Source organism: Arachis ipaensis, chromosome B4, assembly GCF_059453495.1.
Source record: "Arachis ipaensis isolate K30076 ecotype BB chromosome B4, ASM5945349v1, whole genome shotgun sequence".
NCBI classification, from domain to species: domain Eukaryota; kingdom Viridiplantae; phylum Streptophyta; class Magnoliopsida; order Fabales; family Fabaceae; genus Arachis; species Arachis ipaensis.
Window position 1 is genome coordinate 88,046,255 of NC_142439.1, and position 20,438 is coordinate 88,066,692.

Consider the following 20,438-nt stretch of genomic DNA (forward strand, 5'->3'; position numbering starts at 1 on the left):
GATTGTGTGGAATACAGTAATGGCATAAACTTTGTTGTTACAGTCAGAACAACAAGGGAAGAGAGTTAGTAGAGGAGAGTTATGGATCACAGTGCACAAAAAAAAAAAATAGCTCCTATATCAATGATAAAGCAAGAGCAATTGGTGTAAGTACTACTTATTAATTATAATTGATCGATAAAATTATGGTCTCATATAGGTTAATAGTTTACTTTTCTATATTTTGTTTGTTTTTTATTTCTTTACTGAATAGTTTACTTCATGAATTGGTTTGGTATTGGGTTGGAAACAGTAATAAAATGTTCAAAGATGAGTTTCTATTAATCCTAATTCATCAGCTTTTCACTTACAATTTCATCCCCTATGTTAAACTGGACCAAAAGAAGTTTACTAGTTTAATTCATGAATTGGTTTGATATTGGGTTGGAAACAGTAATAAAATGTTCAAAGATGAGTTTCTACTAATCCTAATTCATCAGCTTTTCACTTACAATTTCATCCCCTATGTCAAACTGGACCAAAAGAAGTTTACAATTTCCAATGCTGCTTACTTTTAATTATTGTTGCAAATTTACCTCAGATGTTTTTAAACAGTTTCAACTTCAATGTAATTTAGAAACATTTGGGATAGAATTGAAATAATTCAGTTTCACTTATCCCTTATTTCTTTTTATAGTGGTTGGCATCCTATGGAACAAATTCTCTATTTTGGTTGTTTTATGTAAATAACTTTTGAAACCAATTTTTTTCATTCATATTTGTGTGTTTTTTTACTATGATGAGAGTGATACAGTTAATCATCCTGTTTGGCGTGTTCTTGGCATGAGATGGACCTATCAACAAAATGAATGTATTTGGTAATTTGTGTCTGTAGGAAAGAATTGAGGAGATTAAGCAATAGGATGAGTCTTCTAGAGTGTTGTCTCAAAATGATTCCATTGCTGAGATTTTCGGAAAAGAGAAATCGGGTAGAGTGTGTGGTGTGGGAATCGGACCGACTCCTAGTCATCTCTTCGATCCAAATTCATATCTGCCGGGCAACAGAGTCCAAGTAGAGGAGACCCAGAGGAAGCTTCTTGAATTGCAGGTAGAGCTGAAAGCCGAGAAGTTGAACAGGAAAGCGATGGAGGATGAGGCAACAACAGAAAAGAAAAAGAGGCAGGCGATGGAGAGTGCTCTGATTTAGCTATTTCAACAGCAGGGTGAGGAGCTGCCACCAAAGATCGCTGCAGGGATGAGATGGCCATGAATGATAGAGCGAAAAATAATATATTAGGATTGGAGATATTTTGGATTGAAGCAAACATTTTTTTGAATTAGACTATGCAACTCTTTGCAAGAGATTTATTTTCTTGATATTTTTATGAATATATTCTTTTGTTTTGCAGATAATTTTTTTGTTTTTGCCTCAAGTTTAGAGTCTAAGATTAAAAATATTAACTCTTAAAATAATAAAAAATCTAAAAAGCAAAAAACAATAGTTTTATAATATTTTAAAAAAATTATGCGATTTTTTTAGAAAAACCCAAATTTCCTATTTTTTAAAAATTTTTTCTAATTTAGCGGCGGTTTTAAATCGCCAAAAAGTGTCCCAAAATTTGAAAAATATGTCCAAGATTGTGGTGGTTCATAATCACTGGTAACTATGCTCGAAATCAAAAGTTTCATCTTGCGGCGGCTTTAAAACTACTGCAAAACATGCGTAAACTTGGAAACATCGAAGTAAATAGTGGCGGTTTAAAACTGCCGGTAAACATGCAGAAAATTGTGTTACTTGCATTTTATGGCGGTTTTCTAAACGGTTGCCATGAAATACTGATTTAACGGCAGTTATACCAGCGATTGCTGGAAACTGCCGCCAAACCTAATCCCCGTGTCTATAACCAGGGTGGTCCAGTGAGCCGCAGTTTTTGATTTTGCGGTGGTTTAAAACCGCCGTTAATCATAAAAAAATCGCCGGTAAGTAGCACTTTTTTTGTAGTGGTAAATTTTATGTCTTTTTCATGTCTTTGATTCATAGAAAATAGATAACCATTAAATTGAATATTCACTTTGTTTATAAGCATTCCGCATGTATCTCTATAAATTTTTGTTGAAAATAATAAGATTTATAATTTTCATAAACTAACTCATATGAAATTCATATAAATTTTAATGGGTTAATAGTTAAATTAATTCTTGGAAGATAAGATATTCTTCAAATTCACTCGTGAAAGATTTTTTCAATCAAATTGGTCTTTCAAATATTACAAATTAATCATATTTGTCCTTCAGTCACTCTATTAACAATTTTTTTTTAAGATTGATACTGTAAAACGTTAATTATATATATATATATGTCTAATTAGATATTGACTAAATATATTTATGAAAATTTAATGATTTAGTTATTTTTCCTAATTACAAAAAATCTATTCCCAATATGACCTAGTGACTAAATTAATAAATTTTCTTAAATATATTTAGTTAACGTCCAATTGAATATGTTGTGTCATGTATGTTATCAGTTAACATTTTATATCATTAATCGTTGACAAAAATTGTGAGTAGAGTAACTAAAGGACAGATATGATTAATTCTAATCTTTGAAGGAACAACTTGATTGAAAAAATCTTTTAGAAATGAATTTAAAAAATGTCTTATCTTTCAAAGACTAATTTCATTATTAATCCAAATTTTAATATATAATTAAATGCTTATTTTTGCGGGGACAGAGAGGGGTGTGTGTGATTTGATTTGAGTTGGTGGTTCCAACTAAATTGACGTGTAAAAGGCGACAAGGATAGAGGCAGTGATGATGCATGTTGCAAATCAAATTAAAGCTTGGAAGTGCCGCCAGCAAGGGGATACTTCCCTTAGTCACAAAACTCGCCTCTCTACAAAATCTAAGGCAAACTAATAAATAACTAAACAAGTTCGTTCTTCATTCATTTCTCATCCATTTTGAGCAATTTTCCTTCCTTTCTCGTCTTCACTTGGTTACCCTCAAGAAGGCATTGCAAGAATCATGAACGGGAAAGCCTCAATCTCCAAGGAGCTTAATGCCAAGCATACCAAGGTTTCTTGCTACTCCTTGTTTTGCCCTCTCTCTTTTCAACTATATATATCGTTTTGTAAGTTCTAATTTTGATTTTGTGTAATTTTTTGAGCTGGGTGCTTTGAACTTTGAAGTCGCTCCATCTTTTAATACATGGTTTGTGTCCTTAATTAAAGTCCTATTTTATTTAATTTCTTTGTTGATCAACAAGCTAAGAAGTCAAGAACAAGTGATATTGGATGGAAACTTGTTACGATTTATACTAAACCTCAAACCGTTCTGTTCTGCTAAAATATACTAATGATACAGAAAATGATATTTTAACATGGGTAAAAATTGTCTGATCTGTATTATTATTATAAAATTTTTAATTGACAATTTGTGTAAATAATTTATAACTATGTTAAATGTTTGTAACTTTTACAAGTTTTATTATTTTTTTTAATGAAATAATGCTACATCAGTCATTTCTATCAATAATTTTTTTTTTAAAAAATAGAAAAAACTATAACTAGATACACATTACATATTTTAGTATATAAAAAATCTTACCTGATAAAAAAATTAATCATTAAATCAATTATTATATATTTAATATATAAATATATATTATTTAATTTATTTTTAATTTATATTTTATATAAATATCTGATTTTATTATTGATTTTTAATGTATACATAATATAATTGTTACCGTATATATGCAGATACATATTTCTAATTTTTGTAGTTCATAATTAGACAGTTGCTGATAGTATTTTTGTGTTTTTGATATTTGTAACACTCATTTCATCATTCGCACATTCTTTTTAACTTTTGATTTACCCCTTTAAATTATATTGGATAAAAAATAAATACGTATTAGGTGTGCAAATAAATATCACTATTCTTATGGGGTTAAAACCAATTTACTTTTTCACTTTTTGGTCATGCTTTTGGCTTTAGTTCTTAGATTGAATTAAATTTTCTATGATAATATAATAATTTAAATCAAAATCAGAGGTGTAGGAACAGATGGATTATTTAACCTTTATTAGTTATTTTTGTTTCTTATATGATGCCACTTGTCACTATTTGCAGATCTTAGAAGGACTTATGAAGCTACAAGAAAATAGGGAATGTGCAGACTGCCGGAACAAGTAACGAATTTCATCATCACTTTTTTTTTTTTTAATTTAATTTATAGATAAATGAAAATGATTTTATTCATCAATCTCAAATCATAACTTCTTTGAAAGCAACTAGCAAAGTGCATGGTAAATTTAATAAAATTTGGCAACATTGGTGCAACATTATTTCTTTGTTTCTTCAAAGTCTAGTAGCATTTCATTGGACATTTGCTTATAGAAAATTAAGTCTTTCCATGTCCACATGGAACTCTTCTTAAAATCCTCAGTGAAAGAGTTAACTGCAGGTTTTAGACTCAATTTATGATCAAAACACATAATGTCAACAGACCTAGTTTCTTTGGTATTCAACTGAAATTGAATATCATCACCAATATTCAACCTAGAAATACCAGCAAGGAGGATTATAAGTCACAGACTTAACTGTCTAGATATAACCAACAAACACAATATCTATCTAATAAAAATAAGATCAGTAAAATTTGCTTCATTTTAACAAAACAATTAACAATCTATGAATATTATTAACAGAGCACAAACATTGTTACATATTGTTTCACATTCAAACTTTGAGAAGCCAATGCAAGTGATATGACAACAATCTCATTAGCTTTTAGTTGCAATCCAACAAAAGTGTATCATAATATTAGGTAATAGTTGCAGTGCAAGAAAACAACTTAAAATGTTAAATTATTTGAAGTCCTAATACTATGTACTAAAATATCATTCGATGACAAATAGATGCACTAAAAAGGGAATTTAAAAGAAATTGAGGTAACAACTACCTACCCCTGCTTCTTCTTCTGACTCATATGAAATCTTCACTAAAAGTCTTTCAAGATGATGTCAATAAGGGATCAAATGTTTTGTTCAGGCTTAGGGTACACACATTTCATGATAGTTTTTCTGCACTTTTTAATGATAGCTTAAAAGATCAACGACAAATATTCCTCTCTATTGATCCACTCTCACAGCAGTATATGCTCCTTTTTCTGCTGTGAAACATGAAGATTAGAAGATGGCATCAGTAATTTCAAGACCTAGAAAATAATGTAAATTCCTAAGATCCTTTAGTGGAAAGATTTTGTTAATGTCTTGAATAAATGTTTCAATTTCTTTTGAATCACTACTTGTAACAACAACATCGTCAACATATGCAAGAAGAAAAATAACAGAATTGAAAATCTGTCTTATAAAGAGTGATAAGTCAGAACGTGCATTAGTGAATCCAAAGTCTTTTAAAGTTGCTACAAGTATTTAAAACCAAGCTCTTGGAACTTATTTGATCCCATAAAGGGCTTTATTGAGTTTACAAACTCACATATCATCAGGGCTACCATAGCCAAGAAGTTGTAACATAAAGACTTGTTCATCAAGTTTTCCATTAAGGAAAGCGTCATCAAAATCAAATTGTTTCAATTTTCAAATAAGAGACAATACAATAGTAAGAATTACCGTAACTATTGATGGATAAATGACTGGGCTATATACTTCACTAAAGTCTATGCCTTCTTGTTGGTGAAAGCCCTAAGCTACCATTTTGTACCTCAACATGTTACCTTGAGGATTCTTTTTGATTGCATACACCCATTTGCAACTAATGATAGTTGCATTGGGAGGGGGATATACCAAACCCTAAGTATGACACTTTTGAAGTGCATTCATCTCAATATCCATACCATTCTTCCAATGATCACATGTAATAACTCTGTACAGATTTATGAATTTGATGAACCAAATCAATAGGAGCTGAATTTTTTGTAGTGGAATTAGGAGTTAAACTTTTGCTTTTGATCTTGTAAGCATATGATGAGTATTAGAAGTAGAATGTAAATTCTGAACAGTACCAGTATTTGTACTATGAGATAAATTTTCAAATAGTAAGCAAATCTCAATGTTAAAAATAGGCATTGGTATATCACAATGAGTGTTAGAATTATCAATAGTATTTGATGTTGAAGTATCAATAAAGATAGTAGAAGAAGATGGTGAAGAGTTAGCATCATCATGTCCAATGACAAAATTTGTCATAGATGTAGAAGGACCAGATGTAGGAGGAGATGTTGTACTAGTTGTTGATGGAATAGTTAGTGGCTGAAAATTAAAATCAAAACTAATAATAGAAGAATTAGCGGCACTAGAGTTCAAATAAGATTGAGATTGTAATACAGATTTTTGTTGAAACAAATTATTATAAAGAAATTCTTTTTCATCAAAGATCACATGTCTAGAAAGATAAATCTTACCATCCATATTCATGCACTTGTATCCTCTATGTTGATTATCATAACCCAAGAAAAAGTTTTTTTGATTTATAATCAAATTTCACTTTATTATGTGGCCTTAAGAATAAAAAACAAGTGCATCTAAAGACTTTTAAAAGATGATAGTATGAAATTTTTTCAAAAAAAATCTCTCAGAGACTTTTATTGTGTAAAATCTTGGTAGGCAATCTAGTTACAATGAAGACAGTGCTGCTAAAGGCATCTACCCAAAATTATATTGGGAGTAAGGCAGTAGCCAAAAGAGCTAATTCTACTTCGGTAATATGTCTATGTCTTTGTTCTACACTTACAAGACATTCGATGTATGATTCCTTGGCTAGCAAGAAAATCAGTAAAGGCTTTAGATAAAAACTCCATACCTTTATCTGTTTGAAGAGTCTTTAGTTACACCTGGTTGAGTTTTCATAAAGACTTTGTAGTTCTTAAATGTTGTGGAGCTTGAAATTTATTGGTTAACAAATACAAACAAACAAATTTTGTACAAGAATCAACAAAAATGATGAAATAATAAAATCTAGATCTAGAGTGAACAGGGGTTAGTCCCCAAATGTCAGCAAAAAAGTAATTCTAAAAGTGTAGAGTAAACTATATCAGATTGAACAAATGAAAGTTTGTTCATCTTAGCTTTAGAACAAGGTTCACATATAAGTAAAGAATGAATGCCATAAGCTGCAGATAAAGCACATGTATTAAGAACTTGTAAAACTTATAGGTGTTGTAGTATGGCCAAGTCTTTGTTGCCACAACTCAGTGTAAAATTTTTACTAGAATTAACTATCAAAGCCGTTTTTGTTATGGCCAAGTTTTTGTTATGAGAGCTATCTCTATTACAATTCAAAGGAAAAGAAACGAGAATAGCAGTCTTAGGAACAATTAGTTCATTAAAAGCATAAATGTCATTTCTAACAGTGTCTTGAAGAAAAATCTTGTGTGAGTTTTGATCACGAACAATGCAATTATTAGGTCAAAATTCAAACAAAAATGGTTATTTTTTGCAAATTTGGAAACACTTAAGAGAATGTGAGTAATAGATGGTATATGTAATAAATTCTTAAGCAGAAATTTGATTTTTGAATGTTTATCAGATAGAAATGAAGAACCAATAAGGATGAAACAGGTGTACATTGACCATTCCCAACAAATAATTGATCCTGATCATTAGTAGATTGAATAGAATTTAATAGGTTTGAGTGATTAGAAGTGATATGATGGCTAGCTCCAGAATCTGCATACCAAAAACCACCACTTACGACTAATGATGTAGAAAAAAAGAACCTTGGTTGGTGGAATGAGGAAGATGGTAGTAGAGGATGAGAATTGGTATAGGAAATCTGAGCTGGTGGAGGTTGTTATTGTGATTGTTGTAGATTTGGATTCAAGTCGGAATAGCGTAGTGGTCTTGTCTTCCACATAGCTGGGACTGAATACTTGGAGTTGAGAACAAAAATCTACCTCTTCTTCCATTTCTATCACTTCTTCCCATTCTACCATTAAAGCCTCTAATATTGTTGTAGTCAAATTGAAACTGTGATCGAGCAAGATTGGTCATAGCCTCATAGGCATGCCAATTTCAAATTTCTTAAACCTCTCAATCACATCTTTATAAGCCACCAAAAAAAATTCAGCTTCAACAACTCTAATAGTTCCCAATCTTGACATTAGTGTATTCTTCATTTAAACCATCTAGAATTTCTTGGATATGATCATCTACTTGAACATAGTAACTAAGAGAGGATAAGAAATTCACAAGCTTTTGAATTTTTGAAAGATACTTTTTTACTGAAGTTGTCTTCTTTACAGATCTCAATTGAAGTTTTTGTAGCTGAAGAATCTATACGCATCTTGTTGATGTAATCCCAAACTTGATGAAATCGAGTGAAATGTAAAACCTTATTCTTGTAAGTATTTGTCATGGAAGTAACAAGCCAGGTGGAGTAGAATGTGAGATTATCTAATCTCCATTTCTTGAATTCTTCTGATTTAGTCTTGGTCTTCTTGGTGTCATCAACCATGAATTCTTCTGGAATTTTAGAAGAATCCAAATGAGATAGATTTAGGTGTCTCCATGTTAAAAAATCCTTATCATCTAATTTTTTAGTAAGCAAAGGACCGGAATAGACTTCTTCAAAAAAAAGTCTGTGAGTGAAATTTTCATGATGCAGATAAAGATTGATTGATATAGAAAATACAGATGAAACAGGAAAGAGAATGAAAGAAATTCCAAGAAAAATATCTAGAACCTGACTCTAGATACTATGAAAGCTTCTCCCATTAGAAGTAACTGTAGCTAAGATGAAAATAGAATGAAAAAAGAAAGTTTTTCGCATTAGAAGCAATTGTAGCACAGAGAGAGAGAGAGAGAGTTTTGCTTGTGAAAGAAGAAATAGAGATTATATTACTAAAGAACAAGAAAAAAGCCTAAGCTACCCTTACTCTATTATTATAATAGTAAAAATCAATATTATAATTTTTGGAATGAAGACTATATATGCCCAATATCAAATAGTGATTTTAATGTTCAAAGAGCATTATATTTTTCCGTGAATCGTATGGTAAAGGAGTATTTTCACATGCATGTTCACAAATTACTTAATGGGAAGAGATGCTATTCTAAATTATGGTTAGTTTATAATTATTGCAACACTTGATTTACAAATTTTTAGGGCACCACGATGGGCGAGTGTGAACCTAGGGATATTCATTTGCATGCAATGTTCCGGGATACACCGAGGTCTTGGAGTGCATATATCCAAGGTTTTTCATCGACAGCTTTTAGCCTAATAACTTGTTCTCTTCTGATCTATTGAGATTATTTTTATATATGCTTGAGACTTAGACAAATATACAACATGATATTACAGTGAATTGGAAGCAGACAAACAGAGAATTATCCTCGCCTAATAATAACTACAGAACTATCTACTTACCATTTGCTTATAGTTGCTAGGTTCAGTGGTTCTACTTGGTCATGCAAATTAAAGCCGCAAATAAGCCACTATTTGTATGATTAAAATTTGTCTTACTGTAGTCCTTAGATATACGTTCTCTTAATTTATACACACATATATATGTTTAGTGTATGTATCGATAATTGATTATATCCCTTCTGATTTTACGTGCGATTAGGTGCGATCTACAACCTTGGATACATGGTTGCCCGATCAGGTTTCTTTCATGCAATGTAAGCAACCACCAGTAAATGGTTAAATTCGTCTTTAAAAAATTACTTAATTTCAAATTGGATGGTTTCCAAAATTTTTTTAATTAAATTTGTCTTTTAAAAATTTTAAATTAATTAAATTAGTCCTTTCGTCATTTTCTTTATTCATGACATTAACATATTTACTAGCGCAACATATTAAGTGATACTACAGTATACATCTGACCGTCGTAATTGGCTGCTAATATAATAAGTTTATGAAATTAGTAAAAATTAACTCGAAAATTGAGAGATTTTAATATTTCAAGATCTCCCTCAATTTAAGATTAATTTGATCTAATTGCATAAACTTACCATGTTAGCAGCTAATTAAGACAATCAAATATATGTTGTGGTCAGTATGATGTCACTTAACGTACTATATCAGTAAACTTTGATACTATGAATATTGGAAATGACAAAAAAAACTAATGTGATGATCAACTTAAAATTTTTAAAAAACGAATTTAATTAAAAAAAATCTTTCAAAAATTAATTTAAAAAATGTATAATCTTTCGAAGACTAATATGACCATTTACTCAACTTATGCAATCCTTTTGTTATTTTCTTAGTGTGTTTAGGATTCTTATGGAAGAGGTTCGTAAAATTTTAAACTCCATTTACGAGGATTTCATTTTAATATTTGATTCTCAAAATGAATTGTACTTATTAATTTTAAATATATATAAAGCCTTTTCTTAACTAATACTCTGTAATTAAAGATACAGAAAATGATTAGAGATAGAAGTATTTGTCTTTTTTTTTTTTAAATTCTATATACAATATATATAGATACACACATAAGACTATCAAATAGATTAATTTTGTCCATTCAAATTTAACCCGCTTAAATTTACAGATTAAATAGACTGATCCGTTTAAATTTATTTTTTTTACTAACTATAATTTTTTAATTTTAGCCGTTTATGACTAGCCTAATAAATTAAATGGGCGGGACTCAATTATCCTTTTATTTTATTTTTTAAAAAATTTTTAACAAAAAATATTACTTTTGACTCAAAAATCATAAATGAACAATGACTTTTTAATTGATGGGTTGAGTTTTCAATTTAGATAAAAAAAAAATATTGACCGTAGGTGTTAATTTTTTAAAAAAAATACAAAAAAATTAAATGTCATTCTTGTTGAGTTTGTAGATTTTTCTATTTAATCTGTTATTTTTTTAATCCAAAATTTAAACATCTAATTATAAAGATAAAAATTTTAAATTTATCTATTTAAACAAATAAATAAAATAATTTTACAGATTTAATCCATTTTAATGCTCTACACATGCTCTTTTTTTAAATTTTTTCTTTTCATTTCACTTTTGAATATCTTATATTAATGCCTACTAAACTAGTCTCTTGATTTACATGTCTCATATGTAGTTATGGGTAATGAGAAATCAAATAAGGATTGGGAGGCAAAGCTGCCCGCCAATTTCGACAGAAGCACAATGGGAATTGAGAAATTTATTTATTCCAAGTAAACAATTAAACTTTGAAACTTTTAGTACCGAGATTTTATTTTACTTTTAAAGACATCACCTGAAAGTTGAAATTAGACGATTATATTTAATAATTTTTCATGGAATTGCAGGTATGTGGAGAAAAAGTGGGCTTCAAAAGAAGGATTAATTAGTGGAGCTACAAATTATTTCCCGAAGAACATTAGTAGGAAACTTTCTTTAGAAGAAAGCATTCTTTCCAAACACGTGGCACAAGTTCTGCCTCCATTGACAAGAGCTCATGGTGGGGTAAGTTATAAACAATACAAATACAATTATGTTAAAGATAATAACAATAATCACTAATTAATTATTTATATAAAAATATAAAATAATTTTATATTCATATTTATAATAAATTTTTTTAAATAATATAAGAATAAAATATGTTTTTTATTTCAACATTTTTAAAATTATCTTTAACATTTAATTTGAATCAATTATATTCTTAATTTTTAAAATGAGTTTTAATATTAATCATGCTATTAAATTTTTAGCAATTAAAAATTAATCAAACTTTTTTCTCAATTTTATCTTTAACCTGATTCTAGCTCCCAAATTTCAATCCTAATTGTCAAATCAAACCCTATTATTGTCACTGTCATTCATCTATCCCTCTACCATCATCACTAGCCACCGCTACAGTTGTTTAAAGTGAAGAGAGAAAGTCTGAAACAGTGAAAGAGGAAGGAAAGAAAGCAAATATAGTTGGAATGCATTAACAAGGTGATCGAAAGCTAATAAGAAAGTCAAAGACTTATTACTTTCGGAGATGGATGAGTAAGCTTGAAGTTGAATCCGAAGTGAGAGTGAAGGTGAGGGCGGTTACTGGAGGAGGTGGTAGCGGAGGATGAAGAAGAGGAGGAAGAGAAAAAGAAAGAGGATATGTAGAACCTCTCAAAGATGGCCATGAGCAAGAACATGGAGATGAGAATGAAAGTGGAAATGAAACCAAAGGAAACTGCATTACCGGAAAGTAAGATATCCAAAAAATATTGGAAAAAGAACATTCAAAAACTAAAAAAAGAAACATCTAAAACTATTAAAAAAATCATTCAAAATCAAAACAAAGAAACATCCAAAACCAACACAGACGAAAAAGAAACAAAGGAAGATGTGGAAAAAGGAGGGTTTTGCATGTCGCAACGAAGGGAGATGCAGCGTTCGGCGGCCCTGCACGACGCGAGGAGGGAACTACAGTGGTTGCTTGGGCTATGCAACGCAAGGGAGGGAAGCGTAGTGGTCGGAAGCACTGCACGTCATGACAGAGGGAGATGCGATGTTCAGCAGGGCTATATGCGAGGTGGGACCAATGATGGCCGGAGGTGCTGGGATTCGCAACAGAGGGAGCAGCGGTAGTTGGCGGCGCTGCACCCTGCGGTGGTGGTTGGCAGGAATGTGGGGAGGTATTATAATTTTTCACATGGATGAGGAGAGAGAGATTAGGGTTTGTGTAGTTAGTTTTTTGATTGTATACTGTCAAGGGAATTAGGATAAAACTAGGTTGACTCTTTTTTGGGATTTTTTTTATTGGAATCTATTTTACCCTAGTAGACTACAATTGGCTATACCACTAATTGGTCCCATATACTTTTTTTTTCTGATTGATCTCTTCCCTTTTTTTCTCTTCTTCTCCTTTATTATTACCATCATCATTTTCTTCTACAAAAGTGACACATAAATTTTGGTTAATCACATAAAAAATCTATTAGAATGACATTGAAAATTTTGATAAATAACACAAAAAAAAATTAAAGAACTACAAATCCAAAACCTTAACTCAATAAATAAATGTGTTTCAAAACTAAAAAATATATTAATTTATTACAAATGACACAGAAAATGGTTAAACTCTTTATATATGAGTTTAATATCACTTAATTAGTTTAATAATAAAAAAATATTTTTTGATTGAAAATGGTATAGAAATTTTTTGTGAAAGACACAAGAAGTTTTCAAAAGATCACAAGTTAAGAAATATTCTAATAACTTTTAATTGGTTAAAAAATTTCTTGTGTCATGGTTAAGAAATTACGGTGTCAAAATTAACGAACTACATGTGCCATGATTAAAAAATTTTGGTGCTATTTTTTTAATAAATTCTATACAATTCAAAACAATTCCTCCTCTTCCTCATCATCATCATCTTCATCATCTTCTTCACATTTCTATAATTATTCTTTTTTTCACCCTCTTAACAAAAATTTGTATCACGGTTAAAAAATTTTAATATCAAATTTAAGAAATTTTTTGTGTCACGGTTAAAAATATTTCGATATTATTTTTATGATAAATTTTGCACAATTTAAAATTTTTCTCCTTTTCTTATTCTTTTTCTTCATCATTATCACTGTCATCTTTTTTTTATTCATCTTCCCTTTCTTGTTTTACCTTCTCATAATTCTTCTTATTTCACCTCTTAATAAGAATAAAATCAAGAAAAAAAGAGAAGACAAAAATTAAACAAAGAAAAAATGAAATAAAAAAGCTGAAATAAATTTTTTATTGGAGGAGGAAGAGGAAGAGGAAGAGAAAGGTAAGAAGAAATAAAAAAAATATAGCAACAACAATAATAGAAAGAATAACGATGAGGAAAAAATATGCGAAGAAGAACAAACACGAAGAAAAAGAAGTGTGTGATTCACACGCATATTATGTGATTGATTTTTGTTGTATTTTATTATACCTAATATAATTTGTTATGTACTCTCGTACTCCTACTTGTAAACAAATACCAATATGAATACACAGTTCATTCATTTTGCATCCCAATATGGTATCAGATGAGAACTTTTACGCTTCTGTCCTTTTTCCCTCTCTGGTAAGAAAATTCTCCAATTTTCTCGCCACGAACATCATAACCACTTAGATTTCTCCTTTTCCTCAATCGATTTCTCCTTTTCCTCAATTGATTTTTTCTATTCTTCGATTTCTTCTTAACTAATTTCTGAGCAATGATGTCCCTTTCAAATGAAGTTCCGTCACAAGCGGTTCTTCCAGCTTTGATGCTACATTCGTCAATTCCTGACGCTTATACACTTCATTCAAGTGATCACCCAGGCCTCATGCTGGTGTCTCAACCACTTCAAGAAGACAATTATGCTTCTTGATGCCGATCAATGCGTCTCGCACTCAGTGGAAAGAGCAAAGTTGGGTTCATTGATGGCTCCCTCCCAAAATCAGACCCCGCTCTTGATCCAGTGCTTGCAGAAACATGGCAATGCACCAATGATATCGTCACTACTTGGTTGCTAAATTCAATTTCAAAAGATATCGCAGCAAGTGTGATTTAGGCTAGCTCAGCTACACTTTTATGGCAAGATCTGGAAGCTAGGTTCTCCCAAAGCAACGTGCCTTGAATCTTTGAGTTAAAGAAATCACTGATGACACTGACTCAAGGATCTCTCACTGTCTCACAGTACTTCACAAAGCTGAAGATTCTTTGGGAAGAACTCAACACCTTTAAGCCTCTTATCAAGAGTATGTGATGCTATTCCTCATGGGCTTGAATGACAAATTGGCAAATGTGAGGAGCCAAATTCTGCTCTTAGATCCCCTGCCTCCAATTGAAAAAGTTTTTTCACTAGTGCTGCAAGAGGAGAAACAACGAGCACTCACTTCATATCAACCACCTCAACACATGGCTTTTGCCGTGAAGCAAGCTCCAGGAATCATGAAAACTTCTGGATCTAAGATGAAAGGCAAGAAAGACCATCCTCAATGTGCACACCGTGGCTATCTTGGCCACACAGAAGAAAAGTGCTACAAACTGCATGGCTATCCACCCGGCTACTCATAGAGCAGAAATACTCACTAAGTCGCTCAGGTGAATCCTGTCGACAAGCTCGAGCCAAGCCAAGAAAATCAAGATTCCCAACCAAGGAACGGATTCTCACTTACAGCATCACAATACAATCAATTAATGGCATTGCTTCAAACTCAGCAAGCAATGCAAGCCATAGAACCTGAAATCTGTGCAGGTGAAATATTTTCTTCATGTTACATGAATCAAAAGGCAGTGTCCAGCTCCTGGATCATTGATTCAGGGGCAACCACACACATAACCAACTCCTTCACTACTCTCATCAACCCACAATCATTACTTAATCATTTTGTAGCCCTACCAAATCAAACTAGAATCAAGGCCTTAGCCACGGGCAATGTCATTCTTAGCCCCATATAACCATCTACAATGTCATTTTTATTCCTTCTTTTCGGTGAATTTAATTTCTATAAGTTCTTTACAAAAATTGTCTTATTGCATGGTTACCTTCTCTGACCTCTCTTTCATTATATAGGACAAGATCTCCAAAAAGGTGATTGGCAAAGGTGATGAGTTAGATGATTTGTTTGTGCTGCAATCACCTTCCATATCACCTTCCACACACATAACTGGTTCTTGTCATCAAGCGTCCTTTGTTAGTAGTGATGTTTGGCATGCTCATTTGGGTCACACATATGAAAAGATTTTGAATAAATTGAGTCCTGTTTTGTCATTAAAACCCATCAAATACAATAATTCAAATTGTCCTGTATGTCCTTTAGCAAAACTTAAGCATCTTTCTTTCCAGTCACAAAATAATTTATGTAATAATGCCTTTAAATTGATTCACTGTGGCATTTGGGGCCCTTATCGTACTTTCACATACAATAATATGAGATATTTCCTCACAATTGTGGATGATTATTCAAGATTTACTTGGACTTATCTTTTGAAATAAAACTCCAATGCTACTAATATTCTTATGAATTTTGTTAACATGGAGGAAACTCAATTCAGTGTTAATGTAAAACAGATTCGATCAGACAATACCAAGGAGTTATTACTCACTGATTTTCTGCCGTCGAAGGGCATAATTCACCAATTTTCATGCGTAGAGAGACCCAAGCAAAATTCAGTTGTAGAAAAAAAAAAGCATCAACACTTACTTAATGTTGCAAGAGCCCTCTTTTTTCAGTCCAAGGCACCCATCAAATTCTGGGAAGAATATATTCTGACTGCTACCTTCTTGGTGAATAGGATGCCTAGTCCAGGCCTATAGCACACTTCACCATATGAGAAATTATTTCTCAAATAACCAGATTATCATGCACTGCGGGTTTTCAGGTGTTTGGTTCATGCATCCACGTTAATATCTCAGAGGAACAAATTCTTTACACGGGCTATAAAAGCAGTTTTTGTTGGATATCCTTCAGGGTATAAAGGATACAAGTTATATGATTTAGAGGCAAAGAAGTTCTTCATGTCCAGAAATGTCACATTCAATGAAAGTGTATTTTCCTTCAGTGAGCTACCAGCTGATCAGTTCCTTTTTGTGGATAATTTTCCAGATGTGGTGATGCCTACAATGCTCCAAGACACTTCTCTTCATGGCTCAGCACCAATTCAGCAATCCTTTACCAATACTTTCAACCCTCATCACCCAACAATACCTTTAACACCTGATCACAATCATGATATTATCCTTGAACCTCAACCATCTCAACCTATCCTTAGAAGATCTACTAGACTAAATAAACCTCCACAATATCTTCATGATTACCAATGCCATAATGTTGCCACCATAACCAATTCCAAACATTTGACGAAACCATACATAAATTTTGTAGCCAATGAAAATACCATACCTGAACCTGCTTTCTACCACCAAGCTGTGAAATACCCAGAATGGTGACAAGCCATGAATGAAGAGCTTCAGGCAATGGAAGAAACTAACACATGGACCTTGGCACCTCTCCCACAAGAAAAACACACTATATGTTGTAGATGGGTATACAAGGTAAAGTGTAAGGCTAATGGATCAGTAGAGAGATACAAGGCGAGGTTGGTCACAAAGGAATATACACAACAAGCTGGGATAGATTACAAAGACACCTTTTCTCCAGTAGCCAAATTAACTACTATTCGGGTTCTTCTATCACCAGAAGCCATTAATAACTAGTTTTTGTTACAAATAGACATGAATAATGCGTTCCTTAATGGTGACCTCTTTGAAGAAGTCTATATGGATTTGCCTCTTGGATACAAGACCAAGGAGTCAAATCTTGTGTGCAAATTGAATAAGTCCATCTATGGCTTGAAACAAGTATCCAGACAATGGTTCTTTAAATTTTTCTCAGCATTATTGAGCCACAATTTCAAACAATCCAAGAGAGAATACTCCTTTTTCACCTTTAGCACAGGTGACAACATAGTCTACTTACTTGTATATGTGGACCACATCATCTTGGCAAACTCCTCCAAGAAAATAATGTGCAAGGTACAACACTTATTAGAATCTATGTTCAAACTCAAGGTTTTACGTGATTTAAAATACTTTCTGGGGCTGGAACTTGCAAGATCATCTGAAGGCATTGTCCTTAGCCAAAGAAAGTACACCTTGAGCATATTGGAAGACACCAACTTTGTTGGTGCTAAGCCAAGTTCCTTATCTATGGAGACAAATCTGAGGATGAGTGCCTTTGATGGGGACCCATTGCATGATCCTTCCACTTATAGGCGTATAATTGGGAGGCTAATGTACTTTACAATATCACGCTCTAACATCACATATGCTGTCTCCACATTGAGTCAATTTCTATCCAAACTAGCCACCACTTATCTTACTGCTCTCCACCACTTACTGAGGTACTTAAAAGGGACTGTGGGACAAGGCCTTCTCTTCTCTGCCAAGTCAAAACTGCGACTTATGGCATATGCTGACGCTGATTGGGCAGGTTTTCCGGACACTACTAGAAGAAGTGTTACCGGTTACTGCATTTTCGTTGGTGATTTTTTATCTCTTAGAGATCAAAGAAGTAACACACTGTCTCAAGGTCTTCTGCTGAATCTGAATACCGTGCCATGGCAGAAGTGGCAGCTGAAATTAACTTGGTTGAAAGGCCTTCACTCTGACTTTGAAGTTGACATTCCATCTTCTATGCTCTTTTGTAACTCACAATCAGTCATCCACATTGCAACGAATCCCACATTTCATGAGAGAACAAAGCATATCGAGATCGATTGTCACTTTATTCGAGAGCGAGTGATGGCAGGATTCCTGAATCTCATTCACATTCGGACACAACACCAACTAGCTGATATGTTTACTAAGCCTGTAACTCTAACTCACTTCAATAATCTCATTTCCAAGTTTGGCATGATAAACATTTATCTGCCAACTTGAGGGGGGATATTATACCTAATATAATTTATTATGTACTCTCGTACTCCTATATATATATAAACAAATACCAATACGAATACACAATTTATTCATTTTGCATTCCAATATATTTAGATCAACTTGATTGAATTTGATTAATAAAAATATTTAGATGTATAGTAAAATCGGTATTTAATATCGAAGTGTGTATGTGTGAGTGTAATTAGAGAGAAACAAATTAGTAAAATCTCTTTTCGGTATTTTCTTTTGAAAAAAAAAATAAAAAATTTGTAATTTTACTATTTACTTATATTATTTTCATGATTATTTAAATATAGATTATAGTTTCTTTTTAACTTTTTTTTTATCTATAAATTTTAGTTGCCTCATTTTGATATTTAAAAGGTGATATCAAAGACTTATGATATTAATCTTCCACTAAAGATCAAGGCATTTTAAATACAAAAAGTTGATTAGATGCAATTGAAGGAAAATACGTAGGAGTTAATCATGACAAGTGAATGAGATAGACAACAATTATGTTATTGCTGACTTACACTTGACAATAATAGATTTGGTATTGTCGTTTATCTTAACGAAAAAAAAAAAGAAAAATTGGAATGCGCTCACAAAATTATACAAAGTTAAGTTGTTATACAATAGAATATTCTTAAAAAGAAAGACTTTATACGATTAAAATTGTGCACGTCGTGTTCTTTCTTGATAGAGTGAGCAAAACACGAGTTGAGCTGTGAGTGGTAAGATCTCTTCTAATTTTTATAATATATTTTAGTGTGTTATAGTTTTCTCTTAAAATTTGAGTTTATATATAATTTTATCACTTAATCATATTATTTTTGTTATTATTTAAATATAAATTATAATAGTAATTTCTATTTTCTATTTTATAAATTTCAGTTGTATTACTTTATTTCATTAACTCAAATATGCAATACAAAAAAAAAAAAGGAAAAATTATATGATACTTTTCATAAGCTTAGATTTTGTCCCTTCATTTCAGGGTTCCTTAGTTGTGCAAAAGAAGAGTTCAGCTCCACCGTTAATTAAGAGGGCATCTTCATCAGTTGATTTTGATAAGTTCATAGGAAAGAGCAATGGCAGTGCTGACCTTTTTGCCTTGCTTTCTGTCCAAGAAGATAAACAAGGTTTCTCAAGTTGGGCAACATTTGATTGTGAGACATCAAAAACTTTATTCTTATACCCTTATATATTATTTTCTTCAAACAAAATTGAGGAAATTATTGTTAAACTAACTAAATAGTAAATTACAAAACGGGTAAGACGTACGGTGCTACATCTTGAGCAAAATTTTAATGTGATTAATTATTAAGGCTATTGGTCTTTTCAAATTTATATTATTTATTTAGTTCAAATTTAATCGTTATAACAACTTACACTTGAAGTTTCAATATAATTTTGTAGGACAACTGGAAGCTGGTGAAGAACATTATGATTTTGTAAATAATTTTTTTGGAGAATATAACAGGAAAATACCGATGCTTTTCTTTATTTTCGTGATTGTGTTTTGATTGGTATAAAAGTAGCATGAAAATAACAACAGCGAGTTACTTATAGATTGTTTTACTATATTTTGTTCAACTTGTAAAATTTTTAGATATATTTTTAGATTGTTCTATCTTTGCAGGAGGTGTGAATTAAATGGCGAAAATTCGATGAATAGATTGTCCTACAGCAGCCATAGTTGGAGCAAGTGCCAAAAGATTATCTTTGTTGATCACATTACAATTTGGCATCAGAATAATGAAGTTGCATTCATTTGGTGCATGCTCTTCTTTTTCCTTGATTTTTTCAACAATGCCATCTGTACTATCGCAGCTATTTTTGTAAACTCATCTGGAAGACTTGCTAGTGGTCGTATGTAGCATGACTTACCTAATTAAACTAGAATTTCAAAATAGCTTATTTATAAAGAGGGAACAATAATTCAGATACTTTATTTTTTTAAAAATAAAAAATATTTCCCAATATAACCAGTAATAAAAAAAACGATTATTATGTTAGGAGAACATAAAAAATAGCTAGAACTTATCTTATTTATCATTCATTAATTATTGTAATAATTGATGATACTAAATAAGATAAGTTTTAGTTG

General features: G+C 31.6%; 1 protein-coding gene across 2 annotated transcripts; it reads left to right on the forward strand.

Annotated features, from left to right (window-relative positions):
- Nucleotides 1-2,736: 2,736 nt before the first annotated feature.
- On the forward strand, nt 2,737-20,275 carry LOC107637859 (putative ADP-ribosylation factor GTPase-activating protein AGD15). Of its 2 annotated transcripts, none has more exons than XM_016341137.3 (8): nt 2,737-3,058; nt 4,118-4,176; nt 9,113-9,203; nt 9,576-9,630; nt 11,041-11,137; nt 11,252-11,408; nt 19,326-19,497; nt 19,971-20,275. In XM_016341137.3, coding segments are annotated over exons 1-8 (684 nt in total). In that variant the 5' UTR covers nt 2,737-3,007; the 3' UTR covers nt 19,973-20,275. The 2 variants fall into 2 exon arrangements, with proteins under 2 accessions (XP_016196623.1, XP_020976963.1); XM_021121304.2 differs by lacking the exon at nt 19,971-20,275 and adding an exon at nt 19,748-19,959.
- The last annotated feature ends 163 nt before the right edge of the window (nt 20,276-20,438 follow it).